Here is a 17726-nt window from a genome sequence, read left to right as displayed (position 1 = left end):
AGGCGGGCGAGGAGTTGTAAACACATTTCAGGTGAAGACTTCTCCAGCCAAACTCTGGAGCCTTGGTTTCCTGATTTGTTTCTCCACTAGAGGGAAGACTGGGGGAGTCGGGATAGCCAATCAACAAAAGGTACAACTGACTTGGGATTTTGTGGCCCTACCATCTAAAGGGTCTTGTAAGAAAAATGGTGTTGTACACAAACATTTGAAATTTGATACAATCTCAAAAAGTTAAATAGATTCAATTGGATATTTGCCTTTTTTTTTTTTTTTTTTTTTTTTGTCTTTTTCATTTTTATTGGTACCGGGGATCGAACTCACGACCGCCTGCTTGCAAGGCAGGTGCTTATGCCGCTGAGCTAAATCCCCAGGCCCTGGATATTTGCCTTTTTTATCCACACCGAAGATAAAGCAAACACGGGAGATGTAATACTACAGTTGTTTTAGATTCTACTCTAACAGGCCTTGGGGCCTCCAGTAACAGAATGTTATTTCAGTATTAGTGGGGAAATTTTGCTAAAGAGTTACTAATTTTCACGAATTCTTTAAAAAGAGGACCATAGTGGTTTTTCCTCCAAGCCTTACTGTGGAGACCACAGTTTCTCAGCAAACTAAGGAAATAACTATATTTCAAAGTAAAGTGGTGAGGAGTGCCCGGGGGGCTCTCCCAGGACAGTGTAACTACTTTAGAGAAACGGAGAGGTACTGTGAGAAAAACCCACATGTATTTTAGTGGGATGCATGGAAAGGTAATGATCTTTTAAAAAAAATAATGCGGATGACATGCACGTCAAGTTTCAATAGAATATTATGAGTCATCAACGCAGAACGGACTGAATGATTACAATGAGTTTAGCTGTGGATGTTCTAGGACTGAAAGCAAGGCATACGCTAAGGAGTTGGGGGAACAAGAAAATTAGTGTGCGCTAGTACGGGGGTACAGGCGAGCAAGGAGTAATTCCAGAGCTCACAGCCAAACTGCTTGTGGCACTAATACTTGTGCCCATTTACCAATTCAGAAAGAAAATAAAAAGCAGTTTCAGTAGAGTCAGGGTGGGAAATCGCCAATTAGCACCAATTAGGGATGTTGCTTCTGAGAGGGGAATTCTGGGGACGTTAAAAACAAATCTCCCAGAATGCCTGATGGAAGCACTTAGTTAGCAGGTGATGAGACTCCTGCAGAATCTCATGGGGAGGCCTTGTGCCTGTGGGGTACTGAGGTACCAGGGAGAACTTGCCTGCTCGATTTGACTGGTCAATCATGGGCTGTACTATTCTCCTCCTGGCATTGATGAACCTAAAATAGAGCAGAGAAGTCCTGTCACCAAGCTTGGTCTCTGTGAACAGCTCTGCGTGAAGAAGGCTGCAGAGAAAACCATACAGTCAAACATCTCCCAGAAATTATCTCTCTGTAGCGAGGCAATTTCCCCTCCCACCGTCCAACACAGATGACTGCATCCTCTGCCCTCCTGGCTGGGCCAAGGCCGAGCCAACTTGCTGTGAAGACTCGGGAAGGGACAAAAGTTCTCCACAAGCTATCTCCTAATCTGAGTCTGTGCTTCTGGAACAAGTGACAATCTGGTTAAAGTTCACAGGCTGAAGGGTCTCGCCTTTCCCTGGACTCCCCGTCACAGGGAGACTCAGTTCTCCTTGCAGCTGGTCTTAAATGGAGACCAGGCTCTGGCACTCTGCTTTCACAAGGTATTGTTAGGTCAGCAAAGCCATCAATTAGGCTGTCTGAAGTTTTATCACCAACACAGCAGTAATAAGTGCTGGCCAGAAAGATTTCTGCCTTCGGTGACTCCTGCAGCTTAAGCCTGTAAAGTTAGGGGTCATTCAGAGGTCAGTGCCAGCTGGGGGCAGCCTCTGCAGCCTAAGCTGGGACACCCAGGGCAGCGGATAAGGTAACTGCCAACCATAAACTCAGCCACCTTTCAACCCACTAGAAAGACAGAGCCTCAGGTACACATGGTTGAGATTAGAGCCCAAGCAACATTTTCAAATCAGGTGGTGGCTGAATCACAGGAATGCAAAGGAGAAGCAGTTATTTTGTCTAAGAAGCCTGGATCTAATTTTGTTGAAAATCCAAAAATAAGTGCCTACTTCATGTTACTTTAATGTTTAATAATACCCATCAAATATTCATGTACAAACAGAGTGAGATGATAAGAAATCTCCTTTATTTCTCCAAATTTAATAAAAACAAAACAATGTTCTACCATTTGCTAGTTACCCTTGTTCCTTTGCTTTTAATGATTTGAACTTATGTACAGGATTCACTGGCCTTGCATTTGGCTGGGAGGGGGCAGTGGCCGGGAGGATACAGCTAGCTGTTCCTTAAAAATATATTGATAACATTTCTTCGGTCTTCCTAGTTTCAAATCTTAAGCACGAGGGACTTAATGATTAATGAATCCACATGAAGCTACAGGCAGGAACCGAAAACTCATTCTCTGAAATTAGCCAGAAGAATCCTAGTGCGCGTTGGCAGCCCTGGGGTCCTGTGAAGTTGAAGTCCTCTCCTCTCGAAGAAGGACAGGCAGCCCACACAGGCCTCCTGTGAGGACTCTGGTGGGAACACAATTAGGCTGAGGAAAAATAGCCACAAGAAAACCAAAGGAGTCTTTTGCATATGATGTTTGTTTGCAAAACAATGAACTTCTTTATTACTTCAGAAAGGAAAGCTCGTTGTCAAAAATCTTACACCACCAGCCCTCCTTGGGGAGGAAAGTGACAAGTAACTGTTAAGTAGAGGTGAACACAAAAGGAGACTGGAAGCTGCATATTTATCCCCACCTGCCACCTGAAGTGCTGCTGAGGAGTATCTGGCTGGATCACAAAGACCTCCAGAAAGCAGCCCTCAAATCAGAAAAAGAACTTCCTTATCTATGCTGCCCTGCTGCTCTGACTGTGACCAAGGGAGACTGACCTTCATTTTATTTCCACCCCTGGGAGCTGGGAACTCTTTCTTCTCTTTGGGCTCAGGGTAAAACCAGTAGAGATGCTCAGGACAGCCTGCTTTGTCTGCCCTGAGGTTTTGGGTGGAGGACACGTGGCAGAGGCTGGACCCCTTTTTATGTGCTACTAATCCTGTGTGTGTGTGTGTGTGTGTGTGTGTGTGTGTGTGTATACTATAGAGTGATTCCTTAGGTTAAATGAATTGCTATTTGTTCCCTTTTTAATTTTATCATTTTACTTTTATTATTTACATCTGGAGGTTGTTCTCTTATTCTCTCTCTCTCTCTCTCTCTCTCTCTCTCTCTCTCTCTCTCTCTCTCTCTAGTTCCCCCAAACACTCCCTTACTCACAGAGTTGCAAGGCACCACGGTTCTTAGTTCTCAGCAGGAGAACTCCACACTGTCTTCAAACAAATAATTACGGGGAAGGTTAGAGGTTCACTCAAAGGTCATTTCTTTGGATACTCGTCAGAATGTTTACATTAGTAAAAACGGGGTCCGCTCAAAAGGTTGCTCAGTGGGGTCTACAGAACAATGCAGAACATTAAAAAAGCAGCCTGTGTGCTAGCAGGTCTTTAAGAAGCGCTGAACTTGGAAATGCCCCTCCAGTACCACATTTTCAGCTAGTTACCATGGCGTGGGCTGGCTGTTCACTAGCAGTTAGGGCAATGGCTTTTCTTTGCCCATTTCTGCAAAGCAAGTATGAATAGAGGTCGCTGAACATTTTCACTAGATCCTTTTACAAGGGGTCATAGAAATTTTGCTTTCTTTACATGGGCTCCATTGAGCCTCCCGCAATTCTGTTCTCAGACAATGTCTCCAATCCATAGTGCTATTTCTTGCCAGATTCATAATTCTGCCGCATTCTTTCAACTCACACAGAATTTAAAAAACATATGGACCTCAAGTTTTTTTTTTTCCCAGAAATCTCTTAACTTTTTGCCAATTGTCAACGCCTCTGATCTTGGTATATTTCTTTAACATTATGGATATTATTATTAAAATTAATAATGAGTTGACTGAGGAAAACTTTGACATTGAAACCTGAAATTATAACTCTCTTCCTCTCCCAATGTTCATTCACAAGACAGGCTTAGAAAATACTGTACACCAATTTACATAGGCTGGAGCCATTTAAAATTTAAGATTAAAACAAATCAAATAAAGAATGTTTTTTCTTTGATATCCCTAAGATGAAATTTCCTTAAATGTTCTTTCCCCCAAATTCTTTGATCTAATCTTTTTCACTTTTACCTATCTATATATATTTTTTAAAATGACCCTTACAGAGCTCAAGGAGTAAACAGAATACCGAGTTTTAATTCTACTTAAAATTTAAAGACACTAAGTGAAAATCAACTTGTCTTCAACCTTACAAGATCCAAGCTCCATTCACTTGGGAAAATGCAACTTGCTGGTTCAAAGACAAAAGATTTGCTTAAAAAGGCTCAGAAGTTTTCTTGGATATTAAGGGGGCCTCACAAAATAACATTTTGATGAGTTAAGTGTAAATGAATCAGACACATATGGATTAAGTTATCCTTGAATTTCACACGGGTTTAAAAAATAAGGGGAAAAGAGGGTCTTGGCAAAAAACATTTTGGACTTTGCCAAACCCAAAACATTTGAAAAATTGCTGAAGACATCCAACTAACCAAAATGCAGCAAGCTGCACCCAACTTTCATGAAAACCCCCCATAAGTTATTTCCAACCCAAAGACTGTTAGGTTTTTCATCTGTATCTGATATTAAAAAACCTTCTATAAGTTTTAATGTCATCCCAGAATGGTTTTGAAGTTGCAGACATATAATGTACTTCTCTATCGGTATAAACAATTTAACCCTAAATGAGAAAGTCTTCGGAGATACTAAACAGTGCTTTAAAGCACTGAGTTTGGTGCAACTTTCACCTAAAATATGCTAATAAACTTTATCCCATACCTAGATTTCACTTAGAGAAAAAAAAATTTATTAGCCTTATTGTCACTTTAAAAAAAAAAAAAGGGCTACAGATAATTCCATTAGCGACTCCTTAGGGAACAAGTGCCCTAAAGTATGTTAGTTCCATTGATTTGTATTGAACACGACGTTAGTACCCAGGCTCATGCAAAAACCCTGGAGAGCACCCACCAAGACTATCTACTTCTCTCTAAATTTTACCTACACAGCAACTGCATTAGTATGTGTGATCCTGGAAAATTATTTACCAAGTCTGCTAGCTTAAAAATAACTTAATTATAGAAATAAATTCAATGACTTTCCAAGAATCATGAGGGCTAAGTAAATCAGAGATGAAAAACTACATTAAAAAGAGTAAACTCCAGATAGCAAATACCATTGAAATCTCACCCTACTGTCTTACTGGAGAGAGGTCTCCTGCAGACTTCCCCGCCACCCTCCCCAGAAAAGCCAAACTTTTCAACTTTGCATACTTTTCTGCAACTGAAATGTGACCAGAAGGAGCATTCTTTCAAAGACTTTTATCTCCCAGGCATGGTTCAGATTGATAGAAGCAGAGTTAGGTGTTATTCCTGATGGTTGGGTCCCCGCCCCCTCCTCTTTTAAGTGGCTGAGAAATCCCTTCTTTCTGGTTCACTGACTTCATACCACACCTGGTAACCAACTCCTCTGGGCGGCATTCTTTTTGTTAGAAAGCACTGGCCTCTCCAGAGTCACCTGGAACCCTGCCAGCCCTCAACACTCTGAGGCCGCATCAAGATCCCTGAACCAAATCCTTTGCATGGATTGGTTTGGTCAAAGAAGGGGTTGAACTGTTGAAGAATCAGATCAATTTGGAAAAGGTGTTGTAGGTAGCTCAGTGCCGAGGGACCTGTTACAAAATGAAAAAGCTCTGCTTTTCTCTTTGCGCAGCCACAGTCCATCAGCCATGATGCTTCCTGCGAAGCCTGCTCCTGGTGGGTGCTTCAACCTCAGCATACTCATGTAGTTTCTCTATTTCTTCTTAAAATAAAAATCTCAAGTCTTTTCGTTGCTGTGGTTATGACTTCGGGTAGGGCTTTCTTGGTGAGGTATATTAAAACAGTTAAATTGGTGAATTGGGCAGGTTTAGCACCGCTGAATGTGTCCTGGGACACAGGAATGGCTGAGTCTCACAGCAAACACGAGGTTCCACTGGAGACTGGAGAAAGAAAGGTAGAAGAAGGAGATTCACACACTGTCGAGGGACACACTCACAGTTCAAAGTCAATTTCCCTAAGCTATAGCTTAACTTGTAATTTCATAGGATAGAGGGTTTCCCACACCTCCAAAAACACATGAAGTAAACACTGATACATTTACAACGTGAAAATACGCTACTAATATGGAATCATAAACGTCTTGTAGCTTTGTGAATGAGCCTAGAGGATGTTCATGCTGGTGAGAGGTCCGAGTAAAATGATCAAGATGCTTATCTTCTTTCAATATTCTTCCCTTTGTCTCTTATCTAATTTTTTCCTAAAGTTACAGGGAATCACATAGGTTCAGCACTAAAATACCTGCACATAAGCATACCCTTTCTAATTATTGTTCTATATTTCAGACTTTTAAAAAGGCCTACCAGGGGCTGGAGGTTTAGCTCAGCGGCATAAGCGCCTGCCCTGCAAGCAGGCCATCGTGAGTTCAATCCCCGGTACCAATAAAAAGGAAAAAGACAAAAAAAAAAAAAAAAAATAAAATAAAAATAAAAAATAAAAATAAAAAGGCCTACCAAAGGATTCATGGTTTTGTCACTTACTCACTGTGTGATGTTGGACAAGTCTTTTTAACCTTCCCAAGCCGCAGTTTGTGTCCTGCCTTGGGGAAAAATTGTGCCTGGATTGTTTTAAGGATTAACAGAGATACTGTATTTAAAATCGTTGGCACAGTTCCTGGCACATACTAAGGGCTCATTAAATCTTACATTACAGTCAAAATGCACCTATCTAATGTTCCTAAAGAGCTCTGTTCTCTCATAGGTAATAATTCAGAATAGGTGGTGATTATTAAATACATTCATGCTGGGTTGATAACAGGGTAATAATGTGTTGCTCTCCTATAAGCAACACATGTCCATATGGTAAGATCTGTCTAGAAGTCACAGCTTAATCCAAATGTATAATGCCATAGAGGGGATTTCAGACACCGGATGGGCATCTGCTGAAGGATGAGATGGGTAACAAAGGGAGCTATTTTGGGATCACACACCCTAAATGGGTCTCTAGATCCTTGCTACCCTAAGTATGCTTGGGACTCAGCAGAGTCAACCTCACCTGGAGCTTGTTAGAGATGCAGAAATACAATAGTCCCTATTTAACACTACTGAATCTAAATCTGCATTTAAAAAAGGTCTCCTGGTGATCTACACACTTTTAAGTTTGAGAAGCCTTGGTCTAAGTCACAAACCAAATTTTAGCACTCTGTTTAAGAACAGAAACTTGAAAGGGTCAGGTTTTAACTGTGAATCCAAGAAGGAGAAGGAGAAGGAGAAGGAAGAGGAGGAGGAAGAGGAAAAGGAAAAGGAAAAAGAGAAGAAGGCAAAGAGGAGGAGGAGGAGGAGGAGGAGGAGGAGGAGAAGAGGAGGAAGAGGAGGAAAAAGAAGAGGGGGAAATGGAGGAGGAGAGGAGGAACAAGAGGAGGGGGAGGAGGGGAATGGAAGGGGAAGGCAGGGAAAGAAAGGGAGGAGGAAGAAAAAACAACCCTGAACACACTATTCTTTTCAGGTATTTCAGATCTAAACAGTCTTAACCATTTGCCCTGGGTAACAATTTATAATTTAATTCACTTTACTCCATCTGTGCCTCCTAAAGGAAAAGTTTGCCAATAAAACGTTTTTGTGGAAATTGTTAACAGGCTATCTCTCAGGAATGGAGAAGTGGAGGACGGGAGGATTTTCTTTTTTTTTTCCACATATAACTCTGTAGTTTGAGTTTTTAATAAGTGGTTATTTTTATGTTTAAAAGAATTTTTACAGGTGATTGAGAAAATCTGGCATCTCATCTGACTAACATTTACACAACAAATTGTGGTGGTTTTTTTTTTTTAAATAAAAAACATGTGGGAGGGCTCAGTGGTATAGTACTTGCGTAGCGTATACAAGGCCTTGGGTTCAATCCTAGTACCATAAACAAACAAACAAAAACTGTATTTGAGAAATCTCCCCCTCAGATAGGGAATTATCTTTTATATCCTTTATAATGCTGAGCAACAATAAACTCTACTCCATAAGTATAATCACACCCAGTGGCGTGTAACAAAACATTCCAGCAGGTTATGATTTGGAAGCACAGTTACTCTTACAGAATGCTATCAGATTATTCATATGTGGCTATTTATCACTCACTATAAAAGTGATCTATCAAAGCTACTTAAAAGCCAGGGAGGAGAAAACACTCAAAACTTCCTTAGCTATTCATTTCTAGGATCTATCCTCTTAAAGATAAAATACTAAGTCAATAGACACACGTTGTAATATATTACCTCATCCTGGGCATGATTTATTGCAGATGGAAATCAACTAGAAACTGAATTACTTTGAAAGTTTTACTACTGACATTAAAATTCCAGATATGAATACCTACACATTTTATAGTGCTTCTGAAAACAACTTTTTGCAGACATGGAAGACAGATGGATAGTGTGATGCAACTCTATCAGGTAAAAGTGGGAGTAATCATTTTCACAATTACCAATGGCCAGTTACCTATTTATCTATCTGAACACTACGGACTGACTGGGCTTTGAAAATCATCAGTCAGTCACTTGATAATCAGTTACATACATTCTTAGTCTATTCTTATTACGTTCCTAGTCATTTACTAATTCACAGTAAGAGAAGAAGATCCCAGCAAATCTAGTATCTTTTCAGCTTTCATGATCATCTTTGATTGAGGTATTAATTCTCGATCTTACTTCTCAGTGGAAACCACCTAAGCATTAACTTGCCCAAAATGCACCAAGCTGTTTAGCAATTATGTCTTAGATATGTTTGAAGAGATCAAGGTGCAGTCCCATGCCCTGTGCTATGGATATGTCTCTGATTAGCTTGTCATCTGCTCCGAAGAAGATGTCGGCTGATTCTCCCATACAGTCAAGCAGGCCAGCTGTTAGCTGCCTGTCAAGCCCTCAAGTGGACAAGTAGTCCAGGAGCAAAAATGTCACTCCTTTGATCTGGCAAGGAGCAGCTGCTGATTTATAGAGTAGGACTTTGTTCTTCCGTTCTATTTTACTTTCTTTCCTAAGGCGGAACCACAAAATCCAGGAGAAAAAAAAGTGCCGTTCCCAGCAACATCAACAAGCTCTGACAACTGCAACAGGGTTTTTCTTGGCCCTAACAAAGCTCTCAGGCATCTCCTTTGACGCTCACCTTTCCCCCCCTTCCCCACCCCCACCATTTTTTGCAATGCGGTAGTTATTGTTTAATTCAGCTTCTGTAAATGGAATGGACTGTGGCCAGCAAGCCTGGGGCATAAACACACCTGTATGAAAGAAGCCTTATTGTAGCAACCATCTACAAGCAAGCTCCCATGAACCACACGTTCCTGGGTTCAGAAAGAATGCTCCATTTCTCCCGACAGCAGGTTTTACCCTAAGTGAGTCTCTATTTCTGGTGCCACCAACCTATGATGACCACATTTGAACTGTCTCCTCTCCAATGACATTACACTCTTTCAATCAAAGAGAAAAAAGGATTAGCTTTTCTCCCCCCATCTGTGAGCAAATAGATCCATCAAAAATATTTATCCACTGTCTATAATATCACTCACTGGAAGTTGAGTTAAACATGCAGAAAAGCTTTAGCAAATGCAATACCAAAGATGTCATAAAGTTGATTTTATTACCATGGATTTATACTGACATATGTGTTCCCTATAAAGAAAAAAAAATTAATGAATTCTACATACATCAGGTACATTGCCTTACTTAGAATTAAATTAGTTTAAATTGTGTCACCCTGTTCTTGGTGTATAAGCCTGTTACATTATCCTATCATCCAAGTGAGACATGTAACAGTGCAGCTTTGAGAATCATCACCACTTTATCAGTCACGTGACTGCGAAAAGTCATCAGCCATATGGATGCATGGGTATGGGTCTGGTCTATGTTTATGAAGCAATAAACTTTACCAGAGATGAATTTATTTATACTTACCTAGATATACTGTGCACTCACACATATACAGGGAGGAAGGGGTAGAGAGAGAGAGAGAGAGAGAGAGAGAGAGAGAGAGAGAGAGATATTGAGACTGGGATTCCTATGTTCAGAGGTACAACACCTCCTGTCTAGCATGTTCAAGGCCCTGGGTTCAACCCCCAGCACTTCCAGAAAAACTGTGTCTGTGTGTTTGTGAATATATATTATGTATCTATGTGCACATACACTGTATATATATGCAATGTATATGTGATATGTATGTATATATGCATATTTACAAGTGAAGGCTGTGCCTTTAGAAATTTTTACTCTGTACATTCACAGAAACAAATTGAAAATCACAATTTATGAACATCAACTGTGCCAGGAGTGGTCGTGCCTGCCTATAATCCCAGCAGATGGGAGGCAGAGGCAGGAGGATCACTGTGAGTTCAAGGCCAGGCTGGGCTACAGAGTCAGTTCAAGGCCAGGCTGAAATACATAGTGAGACTGTATCTCAAAAAGAGTGAAAAACAGAACCCAATCTGTAAGCCAAGTCCACATTCAGTAAGTTAGTGTGGTGTAGTCAGTTGCAGAAATTAAAAGAGGTTCATCACCAACTTCTTTGAGCAGGAAAGCTGAAGCAGACTAAGGAGCGTAAGAAGTTGGAAGAGGAGAAAATGAAGAGATGTCGGCCAGCCGGCACCACCTCAGGACAGGGCAGACTGCCCAGGGAAGGCAGAGGTGTGCACACGCTCCTGGGCTATTGATCCCACTGCATTGCGCTAAGAGACAGAAGGAACATAGGCATGCTCTTGGGGGACAAACTAAATGGAGCAGAACCCAGAATTTGAGAAGGTAGAGAGCACTTGTCTGTTTCAGGCAAAGGGGGAAATAAAATAGCTGTGATTAAGAGTAGAAATAAAAATAGCATGGGACTTTTGACTCGAATTGTGACACCAGGGCCAGGGAAAGATAAACACATCCAAGACTCTAAAAGGACAAATCTGAGAGTCTGTGTTTGGTATGTTATGTTGCACAATTGATAAAGATTGGAAGTTGATTTCTAAAGCTCCTATTTATTGTTTTAGGGAGCTGCAAATTCAGTTTTCAAAATGTTACCTTTGAGTTGCCAGTGGACCTTTTAAGAGCTAAAAAGCTCACTCAAGCCAAAGGACAAACAAAGAGCGAAAGGGAAGATGTGACATAACTTTAAATCATTCCAGTCTCTTCATTTTTCTAAAATGTATAAACATTTTAGAGTGACACAAACGAATGTAAGAAGCTACTTGGCTATCCCCCCCAAAATTACTTCTGTCCTCTAGGTATTTACCACCCAGACCTTCATCTACTCAGAGCTGGTCAACTCAACTGTCAATAAAAACTTTTGTAGCAGTGGCCTCGTCTCTCTTAAGTCTAGTTTATCTTTTCATTAATTGGGCATAACCAGTGTGATGAGTTGGAGAAGCCGATGACTGTTATACATGTCATCTTTTGGGTTGTGACATAACTCTATCCCTTAAGACAGTAATTGTAGCAATGGAACTCAGTAAAGTTTTAAAGTTGGACATAGGAATATCTGTCTGGCTCTCTATAGTAAGTCTCTGACTTACGAACAAGTTTTATTCTGGGAGAACTGTTCATAAATACTACTTGTTCCCAGGTGACCGTGAGTCTTATACAGTACACATATGAAAGTCTGCAACCTGAATGTAAGTTGGGACTTACTGTAGGTATCTGTCTATGAGATTGTATTTTTTAAGCGATAGCACATGACAATCAAGGGCAAGTTTTCTCTAGAGAGTGACAACTAATTTAGAAGAGAACTGGGAGTAGAAAGTGCTACATTTAAAAAAGAGACACTATTAAGTGTGATGGCTTCCAAACTGTGTTCTTCTTTCAAACCATATTTTTCTTTTTAAGTGAGCTTTGAAGGTGAAAAATATAGCACTTCACCCAAAATGGTGTGGAAACAAATGGTTCTCAAGTCTCTGTTCTTCAACAACTGAGACCAAACCACCCCAGCCCCGGCCATCTGAAGCCACTTGGAGGGGGGGTGCTATGCATGTGAATGTCCCTGAGGCCCTTTCATGGGTCCATGGGGGCGCCTCTTTCTAAACAGCAGGGGATGTTTCAGAAGACCAGATCGGGCTGCCAAAAGTATGTGGAGTGAGCAGGCTCTTATCCTGCCTTCATTTCTCCTGCTGGTTTAAAAGAAAGGATGTCACAGAGGATACAGAAGGAAGGTGGCAACATTCTTAGGGTCCTTTATCAATACCACTGCTTCCTTTAAATTGTAGCTTGGTCTCTTGTTGAGAGGCTGAGATTTTAGCACTTTTAAAGGGAACCATAAGTGAGAAATCTCCTAGGTGTTAAGCTTTAGAGTGGCTTCAACCCAAAATATGAAAAAATGAGATTAGAACATAGAAGATAAGTAATATTAAGAAAAAAGATCCAACAAATAAAATTTCATAAATATGCATATATGTTATATTCTATTTAAACCCAAATGCTATTTAACCAGTTTATATTGGCATCTAGCAGAAGTGCCAATGAAGAGAGGTGAAAATAGAAGATTTAAAAATTTTAGAATTCACTTGAAATAAACTATAGTTGTTAGAGCTATAGATCTAAAAACAACCTTTAAAAATATTATAAAGCATATTCTATCAGGAAGCAAAAATATTCTATTCATAAACATGACTTAATGTCCTTACATTTCTGATGTTCAAACATCAAAAACCAAATTCTAAATAAAATTTCCTGACTGCCTTTTCTTAATAACAAGGTAAACATCTTTTGAATTTGACAGTCAGGTAGAATTCTGTATCTTGTCCAGGGATGTTATATGTAATCTTTCCAATGCGACCGTATTATTACCCACAAAATTTTTAGCATCATCCTGCAATCATAAAAGAGATAAAATGTATCTTTATAAACCACAAGAGACCAAGCAAACCAGCAGTTATGCCACATCTGCTTTAGTCCTTAAATATTTTAGCTTTAGAGAGTTAGCATTAGAATTCGCCCATACCACCCTAATTTACGAGAAATGAAGACATCAACCTTTGATTGTGACATTCCATACAAAGCTATAATCTCCAGATTATACTAAGATGCAAAGACATTGTACTGCAATTTTAGCGTATATTCAAATTTCACATGTATCAGAATTTCAAAAAGTGGTTTAACAACTTTTAGAAATAGCAGTGGCCCCATTTGAATTACTTCTATTTTCACAGTATAAATAACATAACCATCTATCAAAAAATTTAATTTAATACTATAACTGGTTCAACTGCCACATTTTTTTTTTTTAGTGTCAGGTAATATACAAATAAAACAAAGGCAATGAACAGGTTTTAAAGTCGATGTGCTATCCAGTGACGGCGCCCTATTCTTTCTGCTTGGAGTGGCCATCTGGTCAACTCACTCTTCTTTTCTGAGAACATCTTCTTGAGATAATTTTCCTGGCCCATGGTCTGATTAACAAGTACTTCCTCTGTCAGTAGCCTGCAGTTAACATACCCATTACTGCATATATTCAACCCCAGGATCACAATTTACTAGTATGATTGTTTCTCTAGTTAATTTTAGAGAACACGTCTTGATTCTTTGTTAATGACATTGTGCCACTCATATAAAACATCCTCAATAAAATGTTTGTATGAATAACCTAATGGGTGAACGAAAAACAGGGCTCTTTCACCTTGGAAATAATACGTTAGGGAAGCACTGTGTCTTTATTTTCTAAGTAGCATAGTTGAATCCCTAATTCCCTAGAAAGGGGCAGAACTAAGAGGGGGGAATAACTTTGGCTTTCTAGGTCAGGTTGAGTTATCTTTATACTCAAAAGCAACTTGAGATTAGAGGACAGTAAAGGCGTATGTCCATCTGGGCATCAGAGAGGGCAGGCAAATGTCACTGCAGGTGTGCAAGAGGGGAAGGACTCCGTCTGGCACAAACTGGGTCTCTTGGCTTCTCTAAGCCAGTAGGAGATGTAACCAGCCTGGAGTATGAGGGTACATCTGTCTCCGATGGAGAGGGCAGACCAGGAGTAATGAGAATGGAGGCCAGTGAGGGTTATAGGGGATTTTGTGATACGTGTATGTTGGGGGAGAGGAACACAGAATAGGAAGTGAAGAAGAAACACAGAATAGGAAGTGAAGAAGAAAGCCTTGAGAGATGGGGAAAGGAAAAGAGAAAAAAAGCTTGCATAAAGTATTTTTTTCTCCGTATTTTCCTACGGATATCCACCCCCTAAATATGCTTGGAGGGACGTTAGTATCAGTAGCTGTTTCTCTGAATAGAAGTCCAAGGTCAAATAAATATGTGTAACAAATGATCAGGGAACAAAGCGAAGTTACTGTCTTTGCTACAGATTGTCACAGCCTTTATTAGCCTGATAAACATGAGTCTATAAGAGAGAATTATGGTTCAAATCAATTCTAACAAGTTATTAACATTTTGAGGGCACTTGTCATTTAATTTTATCAAAAATGTTTTTGAAAATCATTTATCAACTTAAAAATAAGTTTCCATATTTCTATTTCCCCAAGTCAGACTCACTTATAGGGCTCTGGTTTTATATCTAACCTGTTCATAGTTCCACTCTGGCCCTGCTTTTTTTTTTTTATAAAACATGATTATTTCCATAGAACCTTGACTCCCCCAAAACATGCTGGCTGGAAAGGTAATTTGATCATAAGGAGGTGATTTTAGGCTAAGCTGTTTCTCTAACCCTTTCCTATTTTATTTGCTTTTTCCTATTCCTTAATTTTTTTTTTTTGTTTAAAGAATGCTATTGTTAAGTATTTTGTTATGTTTAAATACTAATAAGAAGATACAGATAGGATTTTTTCAGTGCCACCTGACTCTGTAAACAGCTCTATGTTTGGCTCGGGCCATCTGACTGCAGCGTGTCTAGTACGCGCGCTGGGCGCTCCTTGGGAGGATGTGAGGAGGTGGGGAGCAAAGTGGGGCAAGTTAAGGGGAAATAGAAATGAGAGGGGGAAGGAGGCAAGAAACGAGGAAGCGCTGGTTTGCAGAATGTACACAAACGCTCCTCAACCTGCTCCACCCCTCAATCAATTCTACTTTCTTGTTTACAGAGCCCACAAGCACAAAATCAGCTTTTACTTGTAACTGTGTTAAACACCACCTGCCTGCCCTCTGAACCTCTGTGTCCCGGGACGAGGTCAACCTGGGGAAGGGCTCCGGCTCTATAAGCAATCCTGTCATTCAGGAATCTAACAGCAGTGATTCACTCACAGGAGGCAAAAATGACTCAATTGTTGGGCTTATTGACTCCAGGGAGCACGGCTACTCTATCATTACCATGGAGTGCAAATACCCCGAGCTCTGTTTTGGTCCACTTCAAATTACTATTTGCCGTGAAGGATTGGCAAAGCAATTCTTAAAATGATGGGGGTGAAAGTCAGGCAAGCGCCATTATGGGCTTTTCCTTCCGTTTAAGCCAAAGTGAGCAGCATAGAACTCGTTCTGAGCCTGACCCACTTAGGTAACCTTTTATTCACTTTGCAGTATTAACATATATTAACGGACTACAGACGCTCTGGAAAGGGGTGGGGGACAAAACCTCATGACCAAATTATGGTTCCATTTTCACGGATAACCTCTCCTCAGGTGGAAATTAAACTGCAATATAAATGCATTTTAGGTCCATACAAAATCGAGGAGGAATGCCAAAAAACAAATGGTGAGCAACAGTCCTGCAAAGAACACAGCAACTGTGGAGTGGTTGGGTAAATTACACATGAGAGGAACTATTTGAAAAACCAAATAAATTTAATTAAATAAGTTACAAAATTATTTTCCTGTCTCTTATCTACTTCCCTTGGTTAATATCCATGACACACTGATGCTGCATAATTGCTCTTATGGAATGCTGCAGCTCAGAGCCGTAATGAGCTGCTTTTGCACAGAGGCAGCAAAAGTGGTTTCCCCACAGAGTTATCTTCTCAATTATTTATACTTGCAACACTTTCACATAATGGCAGTTTTAAAATCAAACAAACAAAGCAAACCGTACAATAAAGGCAGGAGACAAGAAGGAGCAGGGACCTCTTCCTTTATTTTCAACAGTAGAAGGGACGGGCAAGCCATGCAAAGTCAACTGAATGCGGTTCCGGGAGAAGTCCCAAGGGTTTTGCAACCAGGGGACATCAAAGGACGAGATCGCCACCTTGGTGAGGGCTTTACCAAGCTCTGTATACCTGCTTTGCTTCTCTCCCGTCATACTGAAATATTTACAGGAATGCAAACTTTATTTCTTCCTCTTGTACGTTTGTCTCTGAAAATTCCTAATCAGAAAATTTGCTCCCTACCCCATGCCTATAAAATAAGGCGCTAAACTGTCAAAATGATGTCAGTGCAAACAGAAAATGGTGGCATGTGGAGAGACTGCCCATTTTTATGCTGGTTTTTCTACCATCCATACCTGCCCTTGACCAATCACTCAAAAACTCTTGCACATGAGAAGGAAAAGCTGTAAGATATTTATACCATATATAGGTAAGCAAAATATATATAAAGTGTAGATTTAAACACTAAGGCAAAATTGTAATGCTACTTCTAATGTTAAATTTGTTTTTTGGTTTTTTTTGATGCTGGGATCAAACTTATGATGTGCTTCCCAGTCAAGCTCTTGAGCCACTGAGCTAAATCTCAGGACCGCATAGTAAATGGGACTATCAGAAATGAGCAACTTGCTGCTACCATTAAACTCTTAAGTTGCTTATTCCTAGCACCTGGCTCAGTTACCTGTATGGAGTAGGTGGTCAATAAATAAGTGGTAGCTAAGTGACTTTTCCAGGTTAACCCACAGATACAGTTGAGGAGCTTATATTAAAAAAACAAAAAAACAAAAACAAAAAAAAAAAAAAACCAAAAAAACACTAGAATTTTGAACTTTTGACCAGACATGTATTTAGAACTGCATGCAACCAGATTACCTAGCTTCACATTCTCCATCACATAAGCAAAGGTCCCACCTTTTAGGAAGTAGCTGACATTTTCTACTTAACCAGTTATGTCATCAATTAATTACACTAATATATTTTTGACTAAAGATATTCATCAGCAATGTGAGTGAAATACAGTTCCCATAAATTATTACAAAGTAACAAAACATTAATTATTCCCTTTATAAAAGAAACTTTCTCATAAAAGAAGAGTATACAAGGCAATAAAACTTAATTTTAAAGACTCAAAATTTGTTTCTTACAGTATGCTTACACTGGATCCACATACATGCACGCTCACTTTAAGTGTACCTCAACCTTTAGACATCACTTGACTTGATACATTCAGAAAAAGAAAGGAAAGCTTAAGGAGATTTTCTCCCATCCCCAAGCACAGAGATACTACTGTGAAAGGTGAGAAGAAAATAATACACTGAAGGGAGAGGAAATCAAACTATGACCCATACCCTAGACGAGGTCATCAGCAGGAAGTGGTCAGGTCTGACTGGCATCGACATTGTGTTAGGCTTTTCCTGAAGAAGCCAATGAAGGAGATACTGGAACGCAGCCACCTGCTGCCACTCAAAGTTGCTGCCAGCCACAGAGAGCTAAGAATGGCCAATGTTTGCTTGACCACTTTTCTTTCCACCAAAGTGATTGGTGGTGGGTTAGGATT

General features: G+C 40.0%; 1 protein-coding gene across 7 annotated transcripts in view; it reads right to left on the bottom strand.

Annotated features, from left to right (window-relative positions):
* Meis2 (Meis homeobox 2) overlaps positions 1-17726 on the bottom strand; it is a 202205-nt gene that overhangs the window by 4349 nt on the left and 180130 nt on the right. For 5 of the 7 annotated variants that reach the window (XM_003475671.5, XM_003475673.5, XM_005006198.3 and 2 more), the window contains one exon: positions 1239-1297. In XM_003475671.5, the coding sequence (XP_003475719.1) occupies positions 1239-1297 (59 nt within the window). Of the gene's footprint in view, positions 1-1234; positions 1298-17726 lie in introns of all 7 variants that reach the window. The other 2 variants (XM_063250305.1, XM_063250306.1) reach the window with 1 other exon arrangement.

The sequence above is a fragment of the Cavia porcellus genome, unplaced genomic scaffold, assembly GCF_034190915.1.
Source record: "Cavia porcellus strain 051 isolate PalLab524CR breed Dunkin Hartley unplaced genomic scaffold, mCavPor4.1 scaffold_6, whole genome shotgun sequence".
Taxonomy (NCBI): Eukaryota; Metazoa; Chordata; class Mammalia; order Rodentia; family Caviidae; genus Cavia; species Cavia porcellus.
This window is presented reverse-complemented; position numbering and strand designations above follow the sequence as displayed.